This window comes from Haliaeetus leucocephalus, unplaced genomic scaffold (assembly GCF_000737465.1).
Source record: "Haliaeetus leucocephalus isolate CR32 unplaced genomic scaffold, Haliaeetus_leucocephalus-4.0 Scaffold158, whole genome shotgun sequence".
NCBI classification, from domain to species: domain Eukaryota; kingdom Metazoa; phylum Chordata; class Aves; order Accipitriformes; family Accipitridae; genus Haliaeetus; species Haliaeetus leucocephalus.
This window is the reverse complement of record NW_010972594.1, coordinates 1,999,140-2,023,954: the sequence shown is the minus strand read 5'-3', so window position 1 is coordinate 2,023,954 and position 24,815 is coordinate 1,999,140. Positions and strand designations below refer to the sequence as shown.

General features: G+C 37.9%; 1 protein-coding gene across 1 annotated transcript in view; it reads left to right on the top strand.

Annotated features, from left to right (window-relative positions):
- COMMD10 (COMM domain containing 10) overlaps positions 1–24,815 on the top strand; it is a 114,464-nt gene that overhangs the window by 825 nt on the left and 88,824 nt on the right. The window contains exons 2-6 of the mRNA XM_010562359.1: positions 14–203; positions 277–467; positions 2,139–2,249; positions 4,032–4,187; positions 23,780–23,890. Coding sequence (XP_010560661.1) covers positions 14–203; positions 277–467; positions 2,139–2,249; positions 4,032–4,187; positions 23,780–23,890 — 759 coding nt within the window. The remainder of the gene's footprint in view (positions 1–13; positions 204–276; positions 468–2,138; positions 2,250–4,031; positions 4,188–23,779; positions 23,891–24,815) is intronic.

Below are 24,815 nucleotides of genomic sequence, written 5' to 3'. Positions count from 1 at the left end.
GGTGTCCCCGAAGAACAGCGGCGTGCCGGGTGCCGCTGCGCTCCCGCCCTCGGTGCGGCGGCGTGGGCAGCCTGGCCTTCCCTGCTGTGGGACGGGACGGGACGGGACGGGGAGCCTCGCCGGGAGCAGCTGCGTCCCGCCTCTGTCCGAGCCCCGCGGAGCCGTCTGCGCGGGACAGAGGCGGCACTCCGCTGAGCTAAGGGGCAATTGCTTCCACTTTAAATTGGGTCTGGTTTTTTTTTTGATCTTAATTTCATTCATCGGTTAATTGTTCAGAGCTGTTTCAGGTGAATGGAATAAGAGCCAGCAATGAGCGGCCCGAGGTGAATGGCGTGAGGGTGCCTGTTACAGCCCGCTTCCATCCCCTCCGGGTGCTGGCGTCTCTGAGAACGCTCTCGCAGGAGACGCTGCTTCCTTGTGGTTCCTTGGCTTTTTGCACAAACTCCGCTCTTGCCCTCACAAGGGAAGTGCTAAATGCCTTTTTTTTTTTTTTGCTTTTTTTCCCTTTTAATTTCCATCAACCAAAGCCATCAATGGAATTGAGATTAAAAATGAAGTCCCTAAATTTTCGTGAAAATTTTTGTCATCTTTACAGGAGTTTTTTTTTTAATTGCAGAATAAAGAAAGAAATAAAATCAGTAGTCAGTTTCACTGCACAGTGCCAAAAAGTGAAATGGAGACTAAATCTAACCTTTGGACTAAATATTGCAGGAAAGATAAATGCTAAACCAGAAATTACTTTGTTGATCTTCTTTATCTTTCAGTGTCAGATTTTGTTTATTCCCATGTTCTTTCCTAGAAAGAAACACAGAATTTGCTTTCTATACATGTATATATGCAAAATAAGCATTAAAATATTACAGGTTAGGAGCAGCACAGGTAGAAAGTACAAATGTATTAAAGGTCATAATTCTGAGACTCTAAAGATTGTTTTGATTATTTGATTCAGGTGCTGATTTTTTTTCCTACCAAAATTACTAGCTTGGATGCCACTGTTATTGCAGAGGGTTTTCTCAATTGTTTTGCGTGGATATTAATTCACTGTTAACTGGAAAGTGTCACCAACTCTTTTTTTTTTTTTTTTACTACTCAGTAGCAGTTAAGTAGCTCTTCACAGTTTTAATCAGTGTTTAGGTGAGCTGGAGTGGTCTTTTTAATTTAGCCTGCTGAGTCAATCTCATAAATCGTTCAGTTGGCCTTTCCAAAGTATCTGACTCTAGGGCATGTTAGATTGCTGGAAACTTTAAACTTACTTGCCTTAACAAAACAGATTCTCAGAGCTCTGCATTTCCTTCTAACAGCTAATGATTCAAATAATGTTTCCATTTTGATACTCTTGCCACAAACATTGCTATCATTGAAGTTTTTGTATAATTGCCTCATTTTGTTTTATCTGATAGCTGAATTGCTTTTTTGTGTAGCTTTGCAGTTTTGGATTACTAAGTGGTCTAAATATGGTGTTTTGATGTCTGTAGCATAGATTTGTTAGTAATTACGTTTTAAAAGATGGCAATATCTGCATTTAATTTACTATTTAATTTGCTGTAGTATAATAAATATAACTGTGCTATTTTAAAAGCACAGAACATTCTTAGTAATCTTCAGTAATACAGTAGGCTATAGATTCAAATCTGACTTTCAAGATAAGCATACATTAGGCCTTTATTTTTTTTTGTAACAGCATGGGTGATTTTCAGGAGAATATCCAGAGTGTAAGGAGCATATGTAGCTAACTTCACTACAGTTTTGCTTCTGTTTTCTTTGGAGTCTGATTAAAGTAACACACTTTGTACTTTTCTTATTTTTTATTTATGAAAGGTTGATGGAGATGGTGTGATAGTTGAAAGAAAAATGTTTCTTTAGTGTCTCTCAGGTGCAAAGAGAAAGCTTTTTCTTGTGATGTACTTCAAGTAATCCTAATAACTTCTTGTGTGATACTGTTGGCTTTTAATTTTGATTTTCAGTGAGAGGAACTGCATTGTATTTTTCTATTGGAAAAGAGCTTTACTTTGTTATTTCTATTTAGAAACAACTGGACAGCCACTATGTTTATAAAAATGTGGAGAAAGTTTTTGTTTTGACAGGTATGTTTTTGGTTGCTAAATGGAATGTGAGGACTAACCATTTTTGTGCTTCAGGCTGAAAGTATCTTCAGTGAAGAGGAGGAAGAAAAACTTCAGATAGCTTTTTCACTGGAGAAGCAGGATCTTCATCTAGTTCTTGAAACTATATCATTCATTTTGGAACAGGTACCTTGTTTTTATCATTATGAATAGATTAATATTTTGTTTTTATTTGATTGTAGATTTCAAAAATATAAAAGTCAAGTTGAAAAGGAATTAGTGAAAATATGTATCTGTAGTATATTATGTATGTTTTGGGGGCATGATTTTGCTGCTTTTATTTGCATGCCTTCCTGATTCAGATTGGACTCATTGCATTTGTGGAGTAAGTTTCCAGCTGATGTAAATATAGGTGGTGGAATCGAGCTCTGCATGACTCAGAGAGAAGTGCTGATAAGTGTGAGTTAGTCTTTCCTCTTATTCATTGTAAGCAAGCCAGACATGTATTTTTTTAATTCCTGTAAGGAAACTATTAGATGGCATTATTGAGCACTGCTTAAGTTACATGATGTGTCAGTTTTGGAAAATTTTCATGCACAGAAGCAGTCTGTACTTAGGTGAACAGATGCAGCTGATGTAGCTCTAGTATCTGAATGAGTAGGTGACTGCATGGTGTAGAGCTAAGTGTCTTGTAAACAGGGAATGTTTTCCAGTTCTACAGTCTACCACTACTCAGGTTGCAAAGCCAATGTATTACCTGGTAAATATGGTAACTTTCTTAGAAATTGTCACAGCTGTGATGTTATCCATCCATTTCATGCAAGTATAGTAAGTGTAGTTGATGCAGAGGGCCTGCATACTGATGGTCTGTTGTAGGATTTGGATCTTGTCCTTTCTTAGACGTCAGTTTACGATTAGTTCACTTAGTTAACACATTCCACAGCATTAGAAAGGAAACAAACAAACAGTCCTCCCTATGGCTCCTACGTACAGAAAAGTCAAAACAAAACCTGAGGTCACATCCAAACTGGAATTTTGAATTTTCATCTCAACCGAATAGCAAACTTACCTGTTTTATTGTCTGATCCTAATTTCATCAGACTGCTTCATTTATACGATGATTATTGAAGATAAACAGAAGAAGCAGTTCAGCTTCCTCTAGAAGTTACTTCTTTGGCATTTAAAAAAAAAAAAAAAGAAAGGGAAGGATATTAATATCTGCCCAAAGAAGAGTGCCAGATGGAATATGTGTTGTATGAGGACTCTTTTGTATTCCCACTGACAGCTATGCTTCACAGAGTAGCTGCTTGTTCTGTCAGAGCGTAACTTTTTTAACAGCCCTGTGGTCTATGGACATTATAGATAATAAAAATGCTGCATGGTCTTTGCTGCATGTGTTGTTTCTTTTTTTCTTTTTTTTTCCCCGCCTGGTGCTGATGGAATCCTGTTTTGAAAGTGGAGATGAGGATACTAATATAGAGTATTTACCACAAAAATTGATGTTAATAGGGAGGTTATCTCTAACTCACCTTTTTTGGCAAACTGTTCCTGTCTTTTCAGAATATTACCTTGTAGTTCAGGCTTACTTGAGGAGTGTGAATTTGGAAAAGTTGTCCTTTCTTCACGGTCACAATTGACTTCAAAGCCCAAGTTTTTTTCAGTGATAGCTGCTTTGGCATTATGTACAGTGGAAACATACATATACTTAGATCTAGCTTGCATATACATTTTTTCACAGTTTGTCTTCAGACAAGTCACTTGTAATGTTGCATTTTGAGATACAATTGAAATAGTTATACTTTTCTGTCTTCTCAGTCAGAGGGTTAAGATGAACAGGATGCTTGCAGTCCCACAGTAGAGTTGCTAGTAAAAATCTTGTGTGAACACTGTGGCCATCTGTGGTAGAATGTATCTGGCACAAGTTGTAGAGCAGTGCTTGACAACAGCAGTTATTTTTCCTTTTAACAGGCAGTCTATCATAATTTGAAACCTGCTTCATTGCAACAACAGCTGCAAAACATTCACCTGGATCAAGACAAAGCTGAAACATTTGCCAGTGCATGGGCGGCTGCAGGTCAAGATATGATTGAAAAGTTCAGGCAGAGGGTTTTGACCCCTCAGAAGGTAATGTTTTTTTCTAAGAGAGAATAAAGCTGTGTAGGTTTGTTTTAAAGCAAGGAGTTTAGACTAAGATACAAAGCTTGTGACAAGCCAAGGTACTGGAAAATAAAAAGGGTACTTATTAGGTAGTAGATAAATGTGACTGGGGCAGTGGAGTTCCATTGTCTTAAAGAGATGTTACATGTTAGCTGAGCTGCTGTAACTGTTGGAACCTGACTATATGTGCATTGTTAGCAATGTAAAGTAATGCAACCTACATACAATTTGGAGATGTTTGTGAACATGCTTTACAATGGGGCAAGGGTAAAATGTGCTCATGAACACTTGTGGTTTAGCTCATCAGCCTGTTGATTCTCTGTACTTAAAGTGTATCTGAGCTCCTGCCATCTTTAGTTTTGCAAGCTGGTTGGATGGTGCATTTTGTGAGATACTTACTATGATTTTGAGATATTATTATGCCATGGTAAAAAAGCCTTGCTTCACCTGTGCCTGTTACCAGTTAAAACTTTGGTACGTGCTGTGGAAGTCTCAGTGTGTCTTTAGGCAAAATGTCTACATCTATGAGCAGGTATAACAACATCCTTCTGTTGATTCATAATAAGCCTTCAGCTGCAGTAGGAGATGTATACAGAACACATCAGTGACAGCCAGAATTAAATGGTTCAAAAGAATTGTGGAACAGACTCAATTATTCTCGCTTTATTTTTATCATTGCTATATATCTTGTTGGGATAAGATTCAGTTTGTTACTTTATGATTTGGTTAGTAAAATATACATAGAAAATAATTTTATATATAAGGTACACATGATACACTGACAGAAGTAGAACAATATAATTTATACCAGCAGGTTTACACCTAAATAAACCTAGCATTTTATTTAGGTGTAAAATGCACATTTTGAGAAGACAAAATATGTCTGTGAAGCAGAGTAAAGATGTTCAGAATTGCATCACAGGTGACTTTTCCAAAGTATTTAAACTTGATCCTTTGTAAAACTGGGTAATTTTAGACACAAAACTTATAGGATTTTAATCTGCAAAATTATAGTAACTCATGAACCTAACCAAGTAAATGACTGATAATGTAAGTATGCAAAAAAAAATTTGAGCTGAACAAGACATTTTGGGCTTCTGTCTTTTTGCAATAATATTTACAGTGCCAAGCGTACAAGTCCCAAAGTTTAAATGGTCAGCGATACTGTGAGTATATAGGCAAGTATGACTCTCCGTTGAAGGAGGTGAGTAATTTGAAAACCAAATGAAATCACAGAAGGTGATAAGGCAAACTTTTCAGAATACAGTATATGTGTGCAGAATGGAAGGCAATTCTGAAGATACCCTACCAGGCACCTGTCTGAGAATTTACTTCACATGGACTATGCAGCAATACATATTTTACTGCTGGGTCTTCAGCATATGAGAAACTAATAAAACCACCTTTGATCCTCTTTTATTTGGAGCTAGCACCATACACACCTGTGGTCCTTCTGTTTGGCAATGACATTGCTCTGTTTCTTGCCTGCAGTTTTGTGAGCCCTGCAACATACAATGCTTCTGGTGTATGTTACAGTTTTGGAGATTTTGTGACTTCACTGCGGTCTTATATAATGGAATGGCATTTTGCTAGTGTATTACATCCCATATAAAGCAGTTTTAAACTGTCATTTGTAATAAAGCTCGTAGAAAATCAGCGGCCAAAATATCACAGTGCAACTTGATTTTTAGCATGAAAGCAGGTTTAAAATAGGTGTGTGCCTTTACATGTGCTTAAAGCATCATTTCACTCTCTTTTCTTTCCTTTTCCTAGCCTAGATGATGAGTTGAGTATCAGTTTGAGTATGAGTGTAACCTGAGTTTGAACTTGAATTTACTTTCTCATTTTGTTTTGAAAACATCTTAATCCTGTAGATTTTAGTTGAGTGAAAAACTTGAAGTTCAAGAGAACTTTTCCTTAACCCAAAGCCTCAATTCACAAAACTAATTGCTAAATGAAGTATTTATTCTGCTGACAAGGCACACAGAGATAAAATATTTTAGAAATTGCATGAGATAATGGAAGAAGAACTTGCCATCTCCTTATCTTATGAATCTCCTTGTAATGTCTTATGAATGCAGTAGATGACTGCATGATCCCTTCACTGTTTCCTTCTATATTCTATAAATATTTGTGTATCAGCACGTATTTACTGTATTATCTTTCTATACCTTGAGAAATGGTGGGCAAAATATTCTCTTACTTGTGATACATTGTTATAGTAGCCAACTTGATGTAAACTTTCAACATGTCTAATTAAAGTTAAAAAAAGTTAGAATCCTGAAAAATACTTAGACCAGAGTGCTAGCTTTTTAGATTAGATTTACAATTTAGGTTCTTAGATTGATGTAGAAATTATATTAACTCACTTCTTTGTAAAAAGAGATGTGTATCCGATTAGCAGTACTCTCTGCAACACGTATATATGTGTATAACTTTTAAAACAATTGACCCTAAAAATTTGCCCTCTCTGTAGGTACTTCTTTAAATGCCTGTGTGTAAGTTAATGACTGGCGCTGTTCACTTCTCTCACAGAAGCAATATTAAGTACATAGAAAGAGTACGACTGTTCTGTTGTCATGATTGTCAGCAACATAATCACAGAATGGTTGAGGTTGGAAGGGACCTCTGGAGGTCATCTGGTCCAGCCTCTCTGCTCAGGCAGGGCCACCTAGAGTCAGTTGCCCAGGACTGTGTCCAGACAGTGTTTGAATGTCTCAAGGATGGAGACTCCACCGTCTTCCTGGGCAACCTGGTGCCAGTGCTTGGTCACCCTCAAAGTGAAAAAGTGTTTTTTTGTGTTCAGGCAGAGCCTTCTGTGTTTCAGTTTGTGCCCATTGCCTCTCGTCCTGTCACTGGGCACCACTGGAAAGAGCCTGGCTCCATCCTCTTTGCACCCTCCCTTCAGGTATGTGTATACATTGATGAGATCCCCCTGAGCCCACTCTTCTCCAGGCTGAACGGTCCTGGCTCTCTCAGCCTTTCCTTGTATGTGAGGTTCTCCAGTCCCTTCATCATCTTAGTGGCCCTTGCTGGACTCTCTTCAGTATGTCCATGTCTCTCTTGTACTGGAGAGCCCAGAACTGGTAATAGTACTCCAGATGTGGCCACATTATTGCTGAGTAGAAGGGAAGGATCACCTCCCTCAGCCTGCTGGCAATACTCTTCCTAATGGAGTCCTAGATAGCATTAGCCCTCTTTGCTGTAAGGGCATTTTGTTGGCTTATGCTCAACTTGGTGTCCAGCAGGACCCCCAGGTCCTTTTTCACAAAGCTTCTTTCTAGCTGGGTGGCCCCCAGCATGTACTTGTTCTCGGGGTTGTTCCTCCCCAGCTGCAGGACTTTGCACTTACCCTTCTTGAACTTCACGAGGTTTCTGTCAGCCCATGTCTCCAGCCTCTCCAGGTCCCTCAGGATGGAAGCACAACTCTGGTCTGTCAGTCACTTCTCCCAATTTTGTGTCACCTGCAAACTTGCTGAGGGTACAGTCTGCCCCATCATCCAGATCGTTAATGAAGATGTTGAACAGGACCGGACCCAATATTTGCCCCTGGTGTACAGTGCTAGTTACTGGCTTCCAACTAGACTTTGTGCCACTGATCCATGCCTGGCCATTCAGCCAGTTTTCAGTCTGCCTCTCTTTCTGCATCATCAGCATACATGAACAGCTTGTCTATGAGGATCTTACGGGACGCAGCGTCAAAGGCCTTCCTGAAGTCAAGGTAGACCCTATCCACTGCTCTCACCTTGTCTACCAAGCCAGTCATTTCGTTGAAGAAGTTTATCAAATTGGTCAAGCATGACTTCCCCATTGTGAATCCATGCTGACTGCTTCAAGTCACCTTCTTGTTCTTCACGTGCCTGGAAGTGGTTTCCAGGATTAGTTGTTCCATCACCTTCCCAGGGACTGAGGTGAGGCTGACCAGCCTTTAGTTCCCTGGGTCCTCCTCCTTGAAGATAGGAGTGACATTTGTTTTCCTTAGCAATCCTGAGGATTGATGTTTGTTGGAGCTGATTTTGGATTTTTTTTTTTTTTTAATTGGATGGTTGGGGTTTTTTTAAGACTCTTGATTTATTCATGCTTTGTGTATGGTTGAAGTTGCATTCATAATGATCAGTTTTTTTTGTCGAGTGTACCTTGTAGTTTTATTAGTGATTCAGATTCCAGAAATATGGGAGTTGCTGTACTAGATCAGAAAATCTGTTCATTGTGTATCCTGTCTTTGGCACCTTGGATGGAAGTGTAGGGGTGAGATCCTTTAGTTAATCTGTTTGATGAAAACTTCTGCCTCAGCTCGTGACTTAGAAGCTGTCTTATACCCTCAAAGATGATTGATTGTCACTTGTGAAATATCCTACTTTAATGAACCTGGAGGTTTCAGTCTGTGTACTTGCCTGATTTCTGATTTTCTACCACTTGAGGGAAAGGTGATATGTATTGATGTTTTTTAAAAACAGTATATCCGTTATCTTTTGATTTTAATGTGTATCCCCTTTTTTATTATGAGAAATACTAAAGAAGACTGTGGTCTTGTTTTTATTTTGAGCTGCATAGTATGTGATTTCTCACTCCCATTCCATGGAAGTTTCCTGTTTGTCATCCTTCAAGTTGTCTGTCTCTGACATATTTCTGCTATATTTTGCAAGAAACTAATGTGAATAGAGTATAATATGGGCTTGCCTGAAATATTAATACTTTATGTGGTGGCTTTATAATAAAGGTCTCCCTCAGGGGTCTGGACTGGGACCAACACTATTTAATGTCTTCATCAATGCCACAGTGGTAGTGAGCGCACCTTCAGCAAGTCTGTGGATGACACCAAGCTCCATGGTGCAGTTGATTTGCTAGAGGGAAGGGATGCCACTCAGAGGGACCTTGACAACCTTGGGGAGTGGGTGCATGTGAACCTTGTGAAGTTCAACATGGCCAAGTACAAGGTCCTGCTCCTAGCTTGGGGTAATCCCCAGCATCAACACGGAGTCGGGGATGAAGGGATTGAAGGACTTGGGGATACCAGTGGATGAAAAATGGGACATGAGCCAGCAATCTGGACTTGCAGCCCAGAAAGCCAATAGTATCCCAGCTTCTGTAAAAAGAAGGGTGGCCAGCAGGTTGAGGGAGGTGATTCTGCCCTTTTGCTCTGCTCTAGTGAGACCCCACCTGGAGTACTATGTCCAGCTCTGAAGTCCCCAGAGCAAGAAAGACGTGGACCTCTTGCTGCGGGTCCAGAGGAGAGCCACAAAAATGATCAGAGGGCTGGAACACCTGTGCTATGAAGACAGGCAGAGAGAGGTGGGGTTGTTCAGCCTGGAGAAGAAAAGGTTCCGGGGAGACCTTCACGGAGCCTTTCAGTATATAAAGGCAGCTTATAAGAAAGATGGAGAGAGACTTTTTACCAGGGCTTGTAGTGACAGGACTAGGGGGATTGGTTTTAAACTAAAAGAGGTTAGGTTTAGGTTGGATATAAGGGAAGAATTTTTTACAATGAAGGTGGTGAGACACTGGAAGAGGTTGCCCAGAGAAGCTGTTCATGCCCCGTTATTGGAAGTGTTCGAAGTCAGGGTGGAAGGGGCTTTGAACAACGTGATCTGTTGACAGAGGTCCCTGCCCACAGCAGGAGGGTTGGACTAGGTGATCTTTAAATGTTCCTTTCAACCCATAATATGATTCTATGAATACAGATTTTTTTTCTTTCATACACTTTTAAAAATATGTATGGGCTTTTTGGTTGTCACTGCATCTTTGGTAAGGGCTTTTACTGTCCTGTTCAGGTGCTGTGCAGGACTACATATTAATTTAGAATTCAGAGTATGTGTGAATATTTCATGCTTTTGCTTGCCACATGCTTTTCTGTACACTTACCAACTCTGGATTTTCTTTGTAACAGCTTTAGTGGGTGTATGCATGGGATAGCTCACCTGGTTCTGAGTGCAGAATCAGGTCGTGATTATTATTACTGAGATCCTGATGGTTCTGTTCCAGCATGAGAGGGTGTTCTGGGAAACTGTGTACAGGATAGAGTTTGCAGTGTAACTAAGAAAGATCTAATTGGAATTTTATCTTTGTTTTAAAGTGTTTTACTAAAATCCAAGTGGCAAAATAATTCTGAGTCTCTCCTGGCATCTGATACTTAGCTGTGTATTTTGGAAGTACTGAAATGCTGCCACTAAGTCTGTTTCCTGTAGTGTACACAAGAAGGACCAGGCTCTAATCTTGCATTTCTGTTTTAAGACAACATAAAATGGTTGATAGTTTTTTCTTTTTTTATTTAGTGATATGGTTTGCACATCACGCAAACTTTGGAACCTTTGGCCAAATTGAAGGAAGAACTGAGGATTCATTAACTTATGGCCAAAACTAGTGGGTAGTTGACTGTCCGGGATTATAATTTCATAATAATATTCATAAAATTACTTATTCATTTGGCTCATCACCATTTCTGAGAGAGTAGGCCACTGCACCTTTGGGTTGCAGCAGTGCTCAGACTGGGACTCCAGACCACTAGTTATTACAAGAAGTAGTTTCTTACAGATATTTCACTTGTATTGCCATGTTATTTCTCTTAAACCAGATTTTCTTCTTGCCTGCAAACTACAACTCAGTAAAAACTAGTATTCTGGGTTCTGGGTCTGTCAGTTCTATGCAAGAGATGTAGGTGGTAATGTGCTGGCTGATAGCTTCATTAGGGTGACAAGCCAAACTGAGTTTGTTAGAGCAACAGAACAACTATTTCCCAGAATACTGATTAGGTGAAGTTTTCTGTGGCATATTGAACACTACTTCTAATTGTTAGAGAAAAAATGTTCTTTTTTGAACATAGGTCTTTGAAATTTTATTGGTGCAGACTGCTTAGCTGATAGGACATTATTGTCTTGAGAAATTAATAAAAACTGTGGAGTTAAACTAAAGCTGTACTGCTAAATAGTATTTATTTTCTCACTTCATCTTTTCATTTTCTTCACTGAACTATAGCAGTCTTCAGCTGCACAGTGTTATTAATTATGTATTCTGTTGCATTAATTAGTTCTTTGAATTTTTACTTGTATGGCAGTCCCTTTATTGTATTATTTCTGCTGTATAATACAATCCTAGTCAATTAGAATGATAGTATTTGTATCAGTTTTTTCTTTGAATGTGTTCTTAATTTGGCCTCTAGAATGATAGGCCAGTGGTAATGGTCTGATATCAATCTGATCCAGTTTTTAAGTCTTTGCTGGGTAATGTATCAGTTTAGACATCAGGACACATATTGATCAAATTAAAATGTATTTTTTCCTCTCTGTGAAGAAGAGCTAGTTTTTTATTAGGATTCACTCCGAATTCTCATTGCAATTTTTCATCAATGCTGTTGCATTTCTCCCCCTTCCCCTATATTATGTTCTCTGTATGTTTTTTTTGGTACTCTGTGTAAAGTACTCTATCTGTTTTAAAGGCAGGTCAAGCTAAATGCCTCATAGCTTTCTTGTCTTGGAAAACTACTGAGGGTATCTTTAAAATATATATATATAAAAAAAATAGAAAAGATAAGAATCCTATGTTGCCAACCAGGAGAAGTTTTTTATAGCCTTCAGACAGCATTACTTAATATAATGATGCGTGGGAATGCAACTAGTGCAATTACATACCTAAAATTCTTGACAGAGCTGTCAATTCTGTATCTTGACTGGCTGTTTGAAGCCATATGGGAAAAACTCTGAAAGTAGTTTTCTCAGAAACTGGCCTTCTTGCTAAGGAGTATATATGTAATGTGAATATGCTAAATTCCCTCTCCTAAATGCTGGCAAATCTGCAGAAGTATTCTGAAACACATACATCCTGTGGTGGTTATGACAAAAAAGAACAGAATTGGTATGCCCTCTGTGTGTGTCATGAGGGGAAAAAGTTGTTCTGATATCAGAAGATATGCAAAATAAAGAGGAATACAGCTCAAACAGAAAGAATATCTCAGTTTTTTTGTCTGTTTTTAGTGTCTGATCCACTAGTCATTCTTACAGTGACAAACAGAGGTCACAAAGACCGTGTCGTACCTATGGGCATTGTCACAGTGAGTTGTGAATTGCATTATATGATGCCATCACAGACAGTGGCAAAGAGAGCACAAATGATGAAAGATGTAGTAAAGGCATAGTTGTATACCTGCTGAGATTTATTTTAATAGCCAGCTACAGCACAACTGGGTCTGTTTAATATTCCACTCGCCCAACTTTGTTAGTAGGTATTTTAATTGTTTACAATTTTTAGGTACTACTTCTTGAGGATTTTTTTAATGAGTTTCTTCCTATCCTTCTTACCCTCTTATATCTTCTACCAAGAAAGTATAAATAATAAAGGTTGGAAGAAGGTACATTTTGAGAATGTTTAAAAACATCTGAAACATTTGTTCTGTTCCTACATGCAAAATAGCATCTTTTAAGGTTATAAAAGAGTATCATGCTTATCTTGCCTAAGTTCCTGTGTAATACGAACTGTAATTTTTTCTTCAATGTGTAAAAGAGCTTTTGAAATGGGTCTGGTTTTGATTTCACGGCTTGAAATGACAGGTAACTTCTGGGGTATTTTTTATAGTTAATAAACTGTGTGCTTTATCTCTGATTAAAATCTGTCTAACTTCATCTTCCCACTGTTGGATCTTGCTATATATTCTTCTGCTAGATAAAAGAGCCAGTCAGCTATGAGTTTTCCATATAAGCACTCGTAGACTGGTGCATATTTTTACCGTAACTCTGTGCCCACAAATTTCCCAGAAAGGGACAAAGCGCAACGACACTTTTATCTTTTTTACAAAGTGAATCCCTAAATACTAGGGTTTTGGAACCTCGAGTGCTGTTTTTAATGTTTGTGATGCAGTCCCTTTCTGTTTGCTTTCAAGCTAGCTGCTTATCAGTTAAAATACATGTAAAGGTGAAAATGTGTAGTAACTTCAATTAGGGGAAAAGTCTTTTGAAGTTCTTAGCATTAGCCTTGCTCTAACAATTTCATGTCATATTATTTCTTTTGTTTATTCCCTTTTGAAGTACACTGGTACTTTTTGGTGTGTGTCTCTTTCCTTTTTTAAATTCAAAGATTAAATATATGAGGAGTTTTAGTTTGATTATTGAATGAAGAAGTCTGAAAATACCACTTTGCCTGGCATATGTGCTAAGTAAGGTTTGCTGAAGAGCAATAGGGCATTATCCTTGCAGACAAAAATGGGAAGTCAGAGGAAATTAACCCTCCAGGAGAGAGCCAATCTTAGATGAAGAATCTAGTTCATCTTACATATTCACCAAATAAGATAGCTTTAGGTATATAATTTGTGCAAATTTTCCTTTTAGAGTTAAATCTCAGTCTCTTTTTCTATTTTTAATACCCTCTTAATATTCAAATCCTCTCTGAGAGGTAACAGAGGTGCTGGCTTTTTGGCTTGCTCCTCTTGCTTTTTGTAGTATTAATTACAAAGTGGAAGTCCCAGTTTACAAAGTTAAAACACTTATTGCTCCTCCTTTTTTTTTTATCCCCTGCCTCCTAAGTTGCTGATATCATTAGGGGAAGTTGTGGTGAGGGATCTGAGAGTTGCACAGCAAACATAATCCATGGCCTGTGGCACTCTTCAGTGCCTCCCTGTCCCACTCACTTGAATGTCCCATGCGACTAGGGGTCTGGCCCAACCTATCTTCAGTCCGTTGGTCTTACAGTGCCTTCTTTCGAGGCTAAGACACAAAGCCACATAAATAGTTTCCCTTTGTTTTTTAAACTTTCAGAATTTTTTCCTTTGGGAATTGTATTCTATTTGGTCAGTCTTTTTACAGGATTCTCTAAATTCATTGTCTGTCTGCCTGACCAAATCCAGCCCTTTCCTTGCCTTTATGTTACAGCTACCACTATTTCTAGTTAGAGACAATTATAGCATGTGGACTACTTCAGAGCCTGGAAGATTATTCTTGTCTACTAGTGAAAAGCATAGTTGCTACTTTCCTGTTTGTTTTGTTTGTCTGTTTACTGATGGTCTTGCAGTATCTGCAAGATTAAGGCAGAATTGGATTTGACATTACATTCTAGTATTGTGACTAGATAGATAAGATCCATCCAGTGACTCTTACTTTCTTATGAATACATGACTGAGATACATTGCAAAACTAGCATTAAGGTTGCGAAGTCTGGTCTTAAAATTTAGTCATAGGCACTGTAGTTGGCTATGCAACCTCTGCTTAACTTGGCTGTGCGTATGTGTTATGACTGTCTTTAATTACAGGCTTTCATGCTTTTTAAAAAAAACCCTACCCTATTGTCCTGACTTTGTGTGGGTGTATTTAAGGTTTTATTGATAGTTACATACTGTTTTTGTGGCGCCTGCTCTGACTCTTGGGTTTAATTTGAAGATTTGCCTAATAATGTCAGCTGAAGATGCTGATCATTCAATTTGTGACTCATATTTCTGGATAAAAATTGAGTCTTGCAGATTTTCAATCTGGCACAGAAGAGTACTTTTCACTGAAGCCACAAAATGCCTCAGTAATCCATTTATAAAATGGGGGTACTGAATTGTGTTGAAGCTGAGTATGTTTGTACAGTAGGGGGACAGCTTTTGAAATAGTGTATACCATCAGTTTTTTTCCATTGTTATTCAAAATGTAGTAGAAGACTGTAGTCAGAAACTATATGAAACCAATGTGAAAATCCAGCTGTTTCACTGCGGACACCTCACCCATGGAGCAGTTGTTACCCATGGAGGCCTGCAGAAAAGAGGCTGCAACACCCAGAACTTCCTTCGCAGATATTCATGCCACCTTAATACAACTGAAGTCAGTAGCAACAACAGAGAATAGAAAACAGTGTGTTTATGCAGTCATTGCCCCTGCCCCCAGTGCTAGAGCTTCCCATCAGCACGAAACTGATGTTTGATCTGGGGCTTATCTTAAAGGAAACACTCTCTTCCTAATTACAGAATATTTCTGTGATGAAGACCCTACCTGTGATGATTGGCGAATTGTGCCTGTCGCTCGTGGCTTTCCTCTTAAAAATGTGCACCTTTTTTTCTTCTTTAATATTTGTTTGCTGTATTGCATACACTTTTGGCTTCATCCTGCTGGTGTCTCCTCTGCACTATCATTCTTTTCTTAAGTAGGCAGGGAGAGTTTTTGAAGGAGTTCAGTCATACATGTTTTGTCATCCTTCTCTTGGCCTCTTACCTAAATTATTTTCATCATCACAGCAGGCACAATTGACGTTTTCATATCTAATTTGGAGGTTTGATTCTGCAGTGCTGAGTGTGCTGATGAAGAACTAAATTGTCATCTTAGGCTGAAAATTTTAGAGAGCAGACTTAATGGTTTGCTCTAGTTTTATGTTGGTGTGATTACACAGGTCTAAAGTTAGAGTAGTGCATTGTAGACCAGTGCTTTTCTTAACAGGCAATATACCTTTAGTCCTCCCCCATCCTTACAAAACTGATAGTTAATTTATTAAAACCATATATATGTGTTGCAGTACTTTATTTAAATGAAAGGTATTCATCTGTGTAACTCTGACTTAGTACATTTTGTCTAATTTGATTGTTGAAAGATGAGTGGAGGAGACACCCAAACTTTAAAATGTGAGTATTCTGACTTTCTACAATGAAATGAGGAGTACTCGGTCTTCAGTGGAGGAACTACTGGAGTTACATTTTCAAGAATAAAAACTGAGTGAAAGGATGGCCATATTCATTTTCCTCTAGGTTATTTGGTTAGAACAACTGAAATAAGTGTATTGTAAGTGAAAGATCTGCACCAGAAAAATCCTTATGTTATGGATTATTTATTTCCTTAAAATATTTTGTTAGTTGGAAAACACTCTTAAATGTTTTGTGTCAGTGTGATATACACTATTGTAATAATTTGAGAAAAAGATTTGCTGAATATGTCTTTCATATCCCATTATCTGTCACTTCAATGGTTGTAACAGCTTCAATGAGAGTAATACTCTGGATGTCTTAAATTACATAAACAGCTCTTTCAGATGGTTCCAGGAAATGTTTTGGTATTTAAAGTTGGACTATTCCTCTCAAACTAGAGGGGAAAATAGCTGAACTGAGTGAGTTAGTATCTGAGTTAAAAAGACAAAATTCTGATTTCATTTGTTGAAACAGGATTTTTCTCTTTCTGTAATTGTTGCCTTTGGGGGCACGATAGGTTCATTTCTAAGGTACATGTGGGCAGAGACATTGAGTTGTTCATTTTCCCTATTACTGCAAGCAGCCACATCATATAGTGACTTTCTGAATTTGTCAGGCTCTATCTTTAAAGTATCTAATAGTTTTTGCTCACACTGGTGCTATTTGAGGGTAGCTCTTGAACCTTATCTCTCCAGCTATCATACATCTACTTCTTCAAGAATGGCCTGAAGGCTGGGTTTTCATCCCCCTATTATGCACTCTCCTACAGTGTTAGTTACTCACTCTTAACACTGTAATAGTAGCAGTTTAGACTTTGGAATCTTAAGTTATCAATATTTACTGTAGACAGTGAATTAAAGTAGCCTTTTAACTAAGTGAGCACTCCAGCATTGATGTAGTGAAGCTGAACTTACTTCCAAGAGTAGTTGCTGCATGTAAACTGATAGACTGCTCTTACAGAGACACCATATTTGGTACAAATAGATGAGGAGAGTGTAACTCTGAAAAACAGTGCCATTACACTTGCATATTATTTTGGTTTTTTACAGAAAAAGCTTTATAGAAACAGGCATGTATATTTTTTTCTCAGGATATGAAAGGCATAAATGTTACTGCACATGAGATTAAGTTAATTAAACTATTTGAATATCAAATGGGTGGGCCTATATACCAGTGGAGCATGAAACTAATTTCTGTATTACTGCAACCGTCCTACTTTATCTGAAATAGTTTGTTAGGCTTCTGCCTAACAGAAGACTGTTTTCTGTGGTACCTGTAAAGAATGAGTCAGTAAGAGGTTCTTTTTGGCATTCTATTTCTATTATGCAGTTTTTAAAAACTCAAAAAAGGAAGTCAATTACACTGCTTCAGCCTGTCTTCAAATTAATCAGACTGCCAGTGAAGGACAGTAACTATAGATGCACTTAAACTACCTTGAAGCGGCTCTTTGAGTATTGACTCAAAGTCAGGAGACTTGGATGTTAGATCTCAGCTACGCAAGTGAGAACCGGCATTTTGTGCCATAGGAAGCGGCTCACAACCAAGAACAGGGATGTCCATATTAACCAAGTCCTTTGGCACCACCAGTACTACAAGAGGTGGTACTATTAGAACCACATGGTTTTGTGCCAAGATTTGAATTTTCAGAAGGGATGTTAAGATTTATTTTCAGCTGTGCTCAAGTTAGTAACATCACTAGAGGCCAATTTGACTGAACTGATAAGTGCATTATGAACTAGATGAGTAAGATTTAGTATCATACCATAATTTCTTTAGTACATGTTCTTCTCAATATTCACAACATGCGATCTAGTTATTCTAAAGGTTACTCTTACTGGCTTTTAATTCTGACTGTGGGCTACAAGCTCAGTTTGCTTTAAAATTCTTATCACTCATGTTGGGAAGCTCCAACAGCCCCTTAGCGACTTCAGGGTAATGAAAACATTTTGCTCTCTAAAAAGCCACATGTTGTTGGGGGGATTTGTTGCTTTTAAAAAGAAGTCCAAACAGACAAACTAAACCATAACCCATTGACAATGGGAGAAATACCAAACTGAAATAATACAATTGAAAAATTGTATTATTGCATAGTTGATTTGCAAACATTACCAAATGTAGTGGTAATGTTACCACTCCTTTTTACCAATTTCCTTTTGGAAATACTGACAATGTTTGTTGTAACTGTAGTAGTAGACTTCACAAATTGTGTATGCTAGTTTGTTTATGCTATGTGTTCCTTTCCCATCCAGGCTTTCATGAGCTTTTTCCCTCCCATAAACATAAAAGTACAGAACACTGCTACTAATTTAGAATTGCTTCTGCATTCTCCACCCATCAGGCTTATTAACAAGTTCAGCCCAGAAGTCTGTTTTTCTCACTTTTTAGACTTTAAGATCAAACTCTAATTTTGCGAATTCTTTTTCTTGCTCTTTGCTAAATGCTGATCAGCATTTCTCTCTCTCTCTGTAGAAATGCATATAACCATTTGATGCTAATAAGGGATATGCCAGGATCTTCATAATCTTTCCTGTAGCTGATTTATCTATAGGGGCTTGTTAAGTCATATTTAACCTATAATACTGTTTAAGTGCATTTGCCCACATGTTCTGAATCGTGTATGTGCTCTGAATATAATTATTCTCTCATTAATTGACGATTATGATTTTATGTTTTAGTATTACACAGAAGTGAAGTACATCATATTTATTCTATTTAGGGAAAGTGAGGTGTTCTGAAAGCAGCAAATCTTCCCGAGAGGATGGAGTGCAAGAATCTGAGTGAAATAATTAGATCTTCCTAATACGTTAAATTTGAGCTGCAAAGTCGTGTCATCAGCTATTTCATAACTGTGTTAATGTCTGGTGGTTATAAAAACCTCAGTCATGTTGATTTTCTGTTTCCAAGCAGTATTTCCATATTGTAATTCTTCCAGGTTCAGTTTACTCACTGTTATTCCTACCTTCTCTGAGGTCAGTGCTTACAGCACTTTCTAAGGGACAAATAGATGCCAAATCATGGATTACTCATGGAGGAGAAATAGTGGTTTGCATGGTATTATGGCATCTTGTTTGCCTTGTGATAAGAAGTAAGCTGTGCCACATTGGTGAGTCCTGAGGGCAGTAATACTGATTTTGTATAGCTTCTGTAATGATTCATTACGATATTACATGGCCTTCTGAAAGCTTCACCTTCTAGAAGTGGGTAATTTATATGAAAATTCCAGTTTTCCATTTAAAATTAAAACAAGCTTCCAGTCTTCATGGGTGTAGAGACAGACAGGAGATGTGATCTCAGTGTATCACTCAAGACCAAAATCAGAAAATATCCCCTTTCCCTGCTCTGGTACTGACTAAGCATTTAAACCCCTTTTACCTTCTCCTCCCCTAAAAATGCTGGACCCTGCTCCAGAAGTTTTGAATGGCTGAAGTTGGAAATATTAGGGAAGACATTTTAGGTGCTTATGTATTTTTTGAAATTCTGTTTCCACTCTTAGTTTACCCTTTTTTACAATATTCCCACTTTTTTTTCTTTTCTCAAATCAAAGTCCTTGCCAACATTTCTTCCAGTGTGAGTTTCTTAGTCAGTTTGGCTATGTTCTTGGTCCTCAGGTTGGAGCCCTTCAACACGCCTGTTCTGGACATCCAGTCTGCCTTCTTTCTCAAAGTCGTAGTCCTTTGTTTTTGAGTCTGATAGACTGGCTCTTGTATAGCTAAGATTGTTTTCTCTGTGATGTTTTTAGCCTGATTTTTTTTTTGGCAAAAGAACATTTATTTGATTTCTCATGAAAGAGTATAAAATAAATATCTTTATGTAGTTGACAAAGGAGAATTATTTTGATTTTTTGACAACTAATGTAGAAACTTGTCTTCTTTATCTGATTTCTTTAATTTCTTCTCAGTTTTGGTTTAATTTGTAGAAATGTTTATGGGCAGTCAAAAGTGAAAATACGTGAGCAAGAGACAATAGTATGTAAAAACATAATGGGCTGTAAGTGATGAGGGAAATGGTGTATTCTGTGGATGTTAATTTTGGCTGTGTGAAATCCTTTATTTGGTTGGAGATAGTGCTTAATGTTTATATTGGATAAGCTGTGAAAGCTGATGACATTTAGTGCACATGGGCTTTTTGCAGAGGGTGACTTTCACCCAAGCATTTTACCATAGTAGGATTGCTGATGATCTTGTGCTAATATGTAAAATACTACACTCTAGTATGGAAAGCAGTCTGGTAGACAAGACAGTGGGCATGAGTCAGAAGCTCCCATGTTTTACACTGGAGAAAAGTGACTGTGGGTATCACAGACTTCATCATGACAGAGCAGAGTCTTGTGAAGTTGTTAGTGATCTAAAGATGAAGGGTCAGGTCCTTTCATATTAGGGGAACTGGCAGCTCTCTAGTGTGGATCTGCACCTGGGACAGGCGTGGGTTGCCACTGAGAAGCATGATGATTGTAGGGGGTACAGAGTTGGTTTAGCAGGTATAACACCTTATCTTTTCTACAGCTAATACTGAGTGAGTGCTGGAAGGGAGAAAGAAGTGCATAGGTCCTTCCATGCCTGTTAGTCCTGGCTGTCATGGTGTCCTGTTCAGAAGCCTCAGTGGAACAAAATAGACATGGGAACTGAGGATTACAGTGGTTGTTGAAAGCTTCCTCATATCTTTGTTGCCCTGAATCATTTGCTGTTGGGTTCATGGAGCAGACCTGGAGCATTTTCATACGTGCTTACTGTTGGTCTTATTTATTTTCTAGGTTTTTTTCCTTACCTTGTTTTCCAGCTTGCACCTGTTTTAAACATAACCCTGAGGTTAAGTAAGTGCCAGAGATACTAGTGAGAACTTACAGTGCTAAATAGTACATTTTCAATGGTGTTTATTGTTGCAGTGACAAGGTAGCTTGTACGTTTCTAAACTGCTGAGAAGAAATTGTAAAAAGAAGATAACGGTCTATAGTAACTAAAACCATGGCTTTATTTTCATGCTAGTTATGGGGAAATACTTCCCCCTCCTCCCCAGTAAATGCTTCTCAGGTAATTTATTGCAGATTCTGGCATCATATAGTCTCTCCCAACATTCTGTTTTCTGTAACAAGTTTTATATCAGAAGTGAAAATAATTTTGTAGTCCTTTCATTTTTGAAAAAATTGGCCCTAAAATATGTACCACTTCGTGGCTACCAAATACTGTCCCTTGACACAAATGCCGTGCAGAAACATGTCACCACTCTCAAAAGGTTAATTGATATTTCAGGATGTTGAATGTCTTCTAAATAAACATGACCATGGCCAAATACATGTTACATTTTTCTTTCAAGAAAATAAATAGCCAGACCATTTTGAAGCCTTAGGCAGTGTACTATTTGTTAATCAAAACTTGTTCTCATACAACTGTATTTAAAACAGAAAAGACACATGAATCATATAGGAAAACAAAGTAATTTTAAGGTAAAGCAATATAAAAAAAGAGTTATGGCTGCTGTTCAGCTATAAACTCAGGCCACTGTGCTGCCACATATATTGTATTTGTTCTGAGCCCTCTACAATATTCCTGGATAGATGTGTATTAGAAGTGAAATAGAAGACATAAATTTGAATTTCTTTACTTTTGATGGTTTGTTTTTCATGCTACATACAGTACACTGTTTAACAGCTTTAGAAAAGTCTTAAAAGTCAGGCTTCCTAGGATATTGTTCTTGTCTCTAGTGGCATTGTTTTATAATCCTGTATAAGCCGCTAGTCTAAGGCTTGGTTTCCATACTACTAAAACTGTTTAAGTAACTGAAAGTCCTTTCTAAATAGAGGAGTATGGGGCTTAAACCTTAGTGACTGCAGTGTGAAGAGCCATTGCATTCCAGAGCTTGCACACTGTCTCTGACCTTAGTGGTTAGGTGTTTCATCAAAATAGGTGGTACTGTTCCCTGTTGTCTGCTTCAGGCTGCTCCCACCACTAACCTCTAAGTCAGCATTTGGGTCCTTCTCTGTTGACCATTATTAATTTTGATAGGGTTCTTTAACTGAACTGAACTTCTTTCTTGATCTAAAACCTAGAATAAGGCAAGACGCTAAGACCTTTGTGCTCCTGAGAGAACCAGAGGTAATTTCTTTACTTAATTTTATTGAAGTTTGTGGAGAGAAAAATGTTTTCCAGCTGTGTCATTCTGGTATAATTTGCTGGCCAGCACAGGGGCCTAGCAGACTTGTCCATTAGTGTGATTCACATCAGCACGTCCACAGAATCCACTTTGGATTGTGGTGTACTTCTGGGTTGGATGGGCAATGCCCTATTATTTTCATCAACCAAGATGTAATCAGGTTAGAGGAAATCAATACAGAGAATTATGATTAAAAATTAATGTGCTTTTAGAATTTATAAAACTTGTCTTTTAAAGCATCTTTAGTTCATAGGCTGTGGGCATACTGAAACTAAAGGTATGCCTACCACAAAATAAGCTAGACCAGATTTACAGCATTTCAGCTGTGTCTGTTTGTGTTGTATGCATGCTTTTATTGATTTGATTAATATGTAAACTTCCTTATTTTCACCTCAGAATGAAGCCTGAATAGGGGCTTTTATTGCAGAGTGGCTGACAGGCTGCAGGCTGACCTGCTGAAGTTCTTCCTCCTGTCTTGTTCCTATAGCTGTATACAAAGTCAGTCTGACACTGACTGTGTCCTTCTGTTAGCTTTGTTTGGCCTTGGCTAAACTCCCTAACCATCGTGCACTGGCACTGGTGGTTAATAGGTCATGATATGTAATTTTCATTTTGGTATGCTTAGTCCTATGGCTTTCAGTGTTTGTTACATAATTGGTATAATATTGATGCAATATACAAAGAAATGCAGTAGAACATACACTAACGTGTAAATGTAAATGGTATAGCTGCAATAAATTTTGAAAGTTCTGTCTTTGAGCTGTGCCCATGGAAGATGTTTCTGCCACTCACTTTCTCTCCTATCTTTCATCTAGAGATTACTGTCGCTGTAGGAGGCAGGGTATGTATTGGCTTCTTTGCTGTTCACAGTACAGCGCCTGTGGGATGACTTTGTGCTATTGATGATTTTAGCTGAATTGTTGGACTGGTAAGAGATTAACTGAGATGTGGCACGCTTTCACTTTTACCAAGTCAGCCACAATATTTACTAACAGAGGGGAGACACTAGATTAAAAAGAACTTGTATGTAAATTAACTTGCCAGATGGTAAGACTTTATAATTTGACTTTTCTTTATTCAAGAAAGTGAGGTAGGTTATTTCATGAAAGACTTGTAGTTCTGTTCTTGCATACTTCATTTGTGCGTGAGGTGTAGCTTGTTAATGTTTGAATATCATTTTAGATTAATGATTAAAAAGCAATTTGAAATTTTTTTGTGTGTAACTTTCTATTAAAAATTCTGTTGCTCACATGCTTAGCTGGTTTTTGGCTTTTCAGTAATAACAATTTATAAAGCAGCACAGAATTGTATTTGTCATTAACATCTGTATACGGTAGAATACCCATGAATAGATCTGTTGATTAAGAAATTACCATTTTTAGCTGGTTTACCATTTATACGTAATTTTTTTCTTAAAAGAAAAATAAATACAAAATAAAATTGAATCCACAGCTTTGCTGATAAACTTGCACAAGGAGGGGGAAACTTTCTTATTTTGGACCCTTGGTTGTATTTTATGGATTGGTTCCAGCAGACCTGAGGCATATGAAGTAGCTTTATTTTGGGTGGTCACAGGCAGTTTGAACTGATAAATTTGGCAAGAGGGAGAAGCAAATCTGTCTTGGAGTCCAGGAGAATTTGCAGAATGTGTATTGTATAAAAATGCTTAACATTTATAGAGCCTGACATCGTGATCACTGACACAGACTGTTCACAGTATTGAAAGTTGACCTGAGTGCTTCTGTACCATCTGATTGTAATCTAAATTTGTGTTTTATAGCTCGAAACAATTGGATGGCAGCTTAATCTTCAAATGGCAGAGTCCATGCAAGCGAAGCTGAAGTCTCCTCAAGCTGTGCTAGAGCTGGGAGTGAGCGACGAAGATTCAAAGGTAAGAAATACATGCCTGGCAGAGTTGGAATGTGTTGTGGTGATGGCCTTGTGTTCAAAGTTCTGAGGCATCCATTGGAACTCTTGATCATTGTTAGTCTTGCCAGTGTTTTCATAAAATTATATTTCATAAAACTATAGTAAGCATTTGGAATTGTAATAGCATACATGTTAGGTGAACTGAGAGCTGAGCGCTGTGTTACCAGCTCTTTGGGCTGTAACGTAATAGAGGAATATAATGGAATATGGTTAGTTTAGGTCTCTCAAATATCTTTGTAGATAATTTATTTTTATCATATAGCACGTGATTGGTACTTCTATACTTTTAATGCCTAGTAGCCTGCAGCCCTCTACCATGTGTGTAGTTATGTAAGATACTACTCATCACTTGCAACCTTTTAGTGCTAATGATGTATTTATATGAACGATGACATAGTATGTGAAGCCACAGAAACCCAATATTTAGAATTTTTAAGATAAAGTCTTAAGTTCAGGGATTTTAGTGACTGGTGGTGTTTCAGTGCCAAAACCCACTGATGAATGTAATTTTTTATTAATAAAATCTGTATCTTTTGTTAGCTAGCATGTTTTAAATTAAATACATGATTTGCTTTTAACCTTGTCTTGCTAACGGAAATTAGAGTCTTTACTGCTGTGGTGTCTGTCAGTGTTTATCTATGAAAAAGTCAGTATAAAAGATTTGAGGGGAAAAATCGGAACTCAGTTCTGCTTTAGCATTGCATTTAAATCACAGTAATTTTACTAATGTGAGTGGAATTTCTGATTTATGGTAGAATAAAAGAGAATATACAGCTTACGTTTGTAAGGTCCTCACCAGGACTTGCAGCAGTTGTATTTTTTTCAGCAGTTCACTGCAATCTGTATTTTTGAAATGCAAATACAGGAACCAGACAATATGTCCAAGT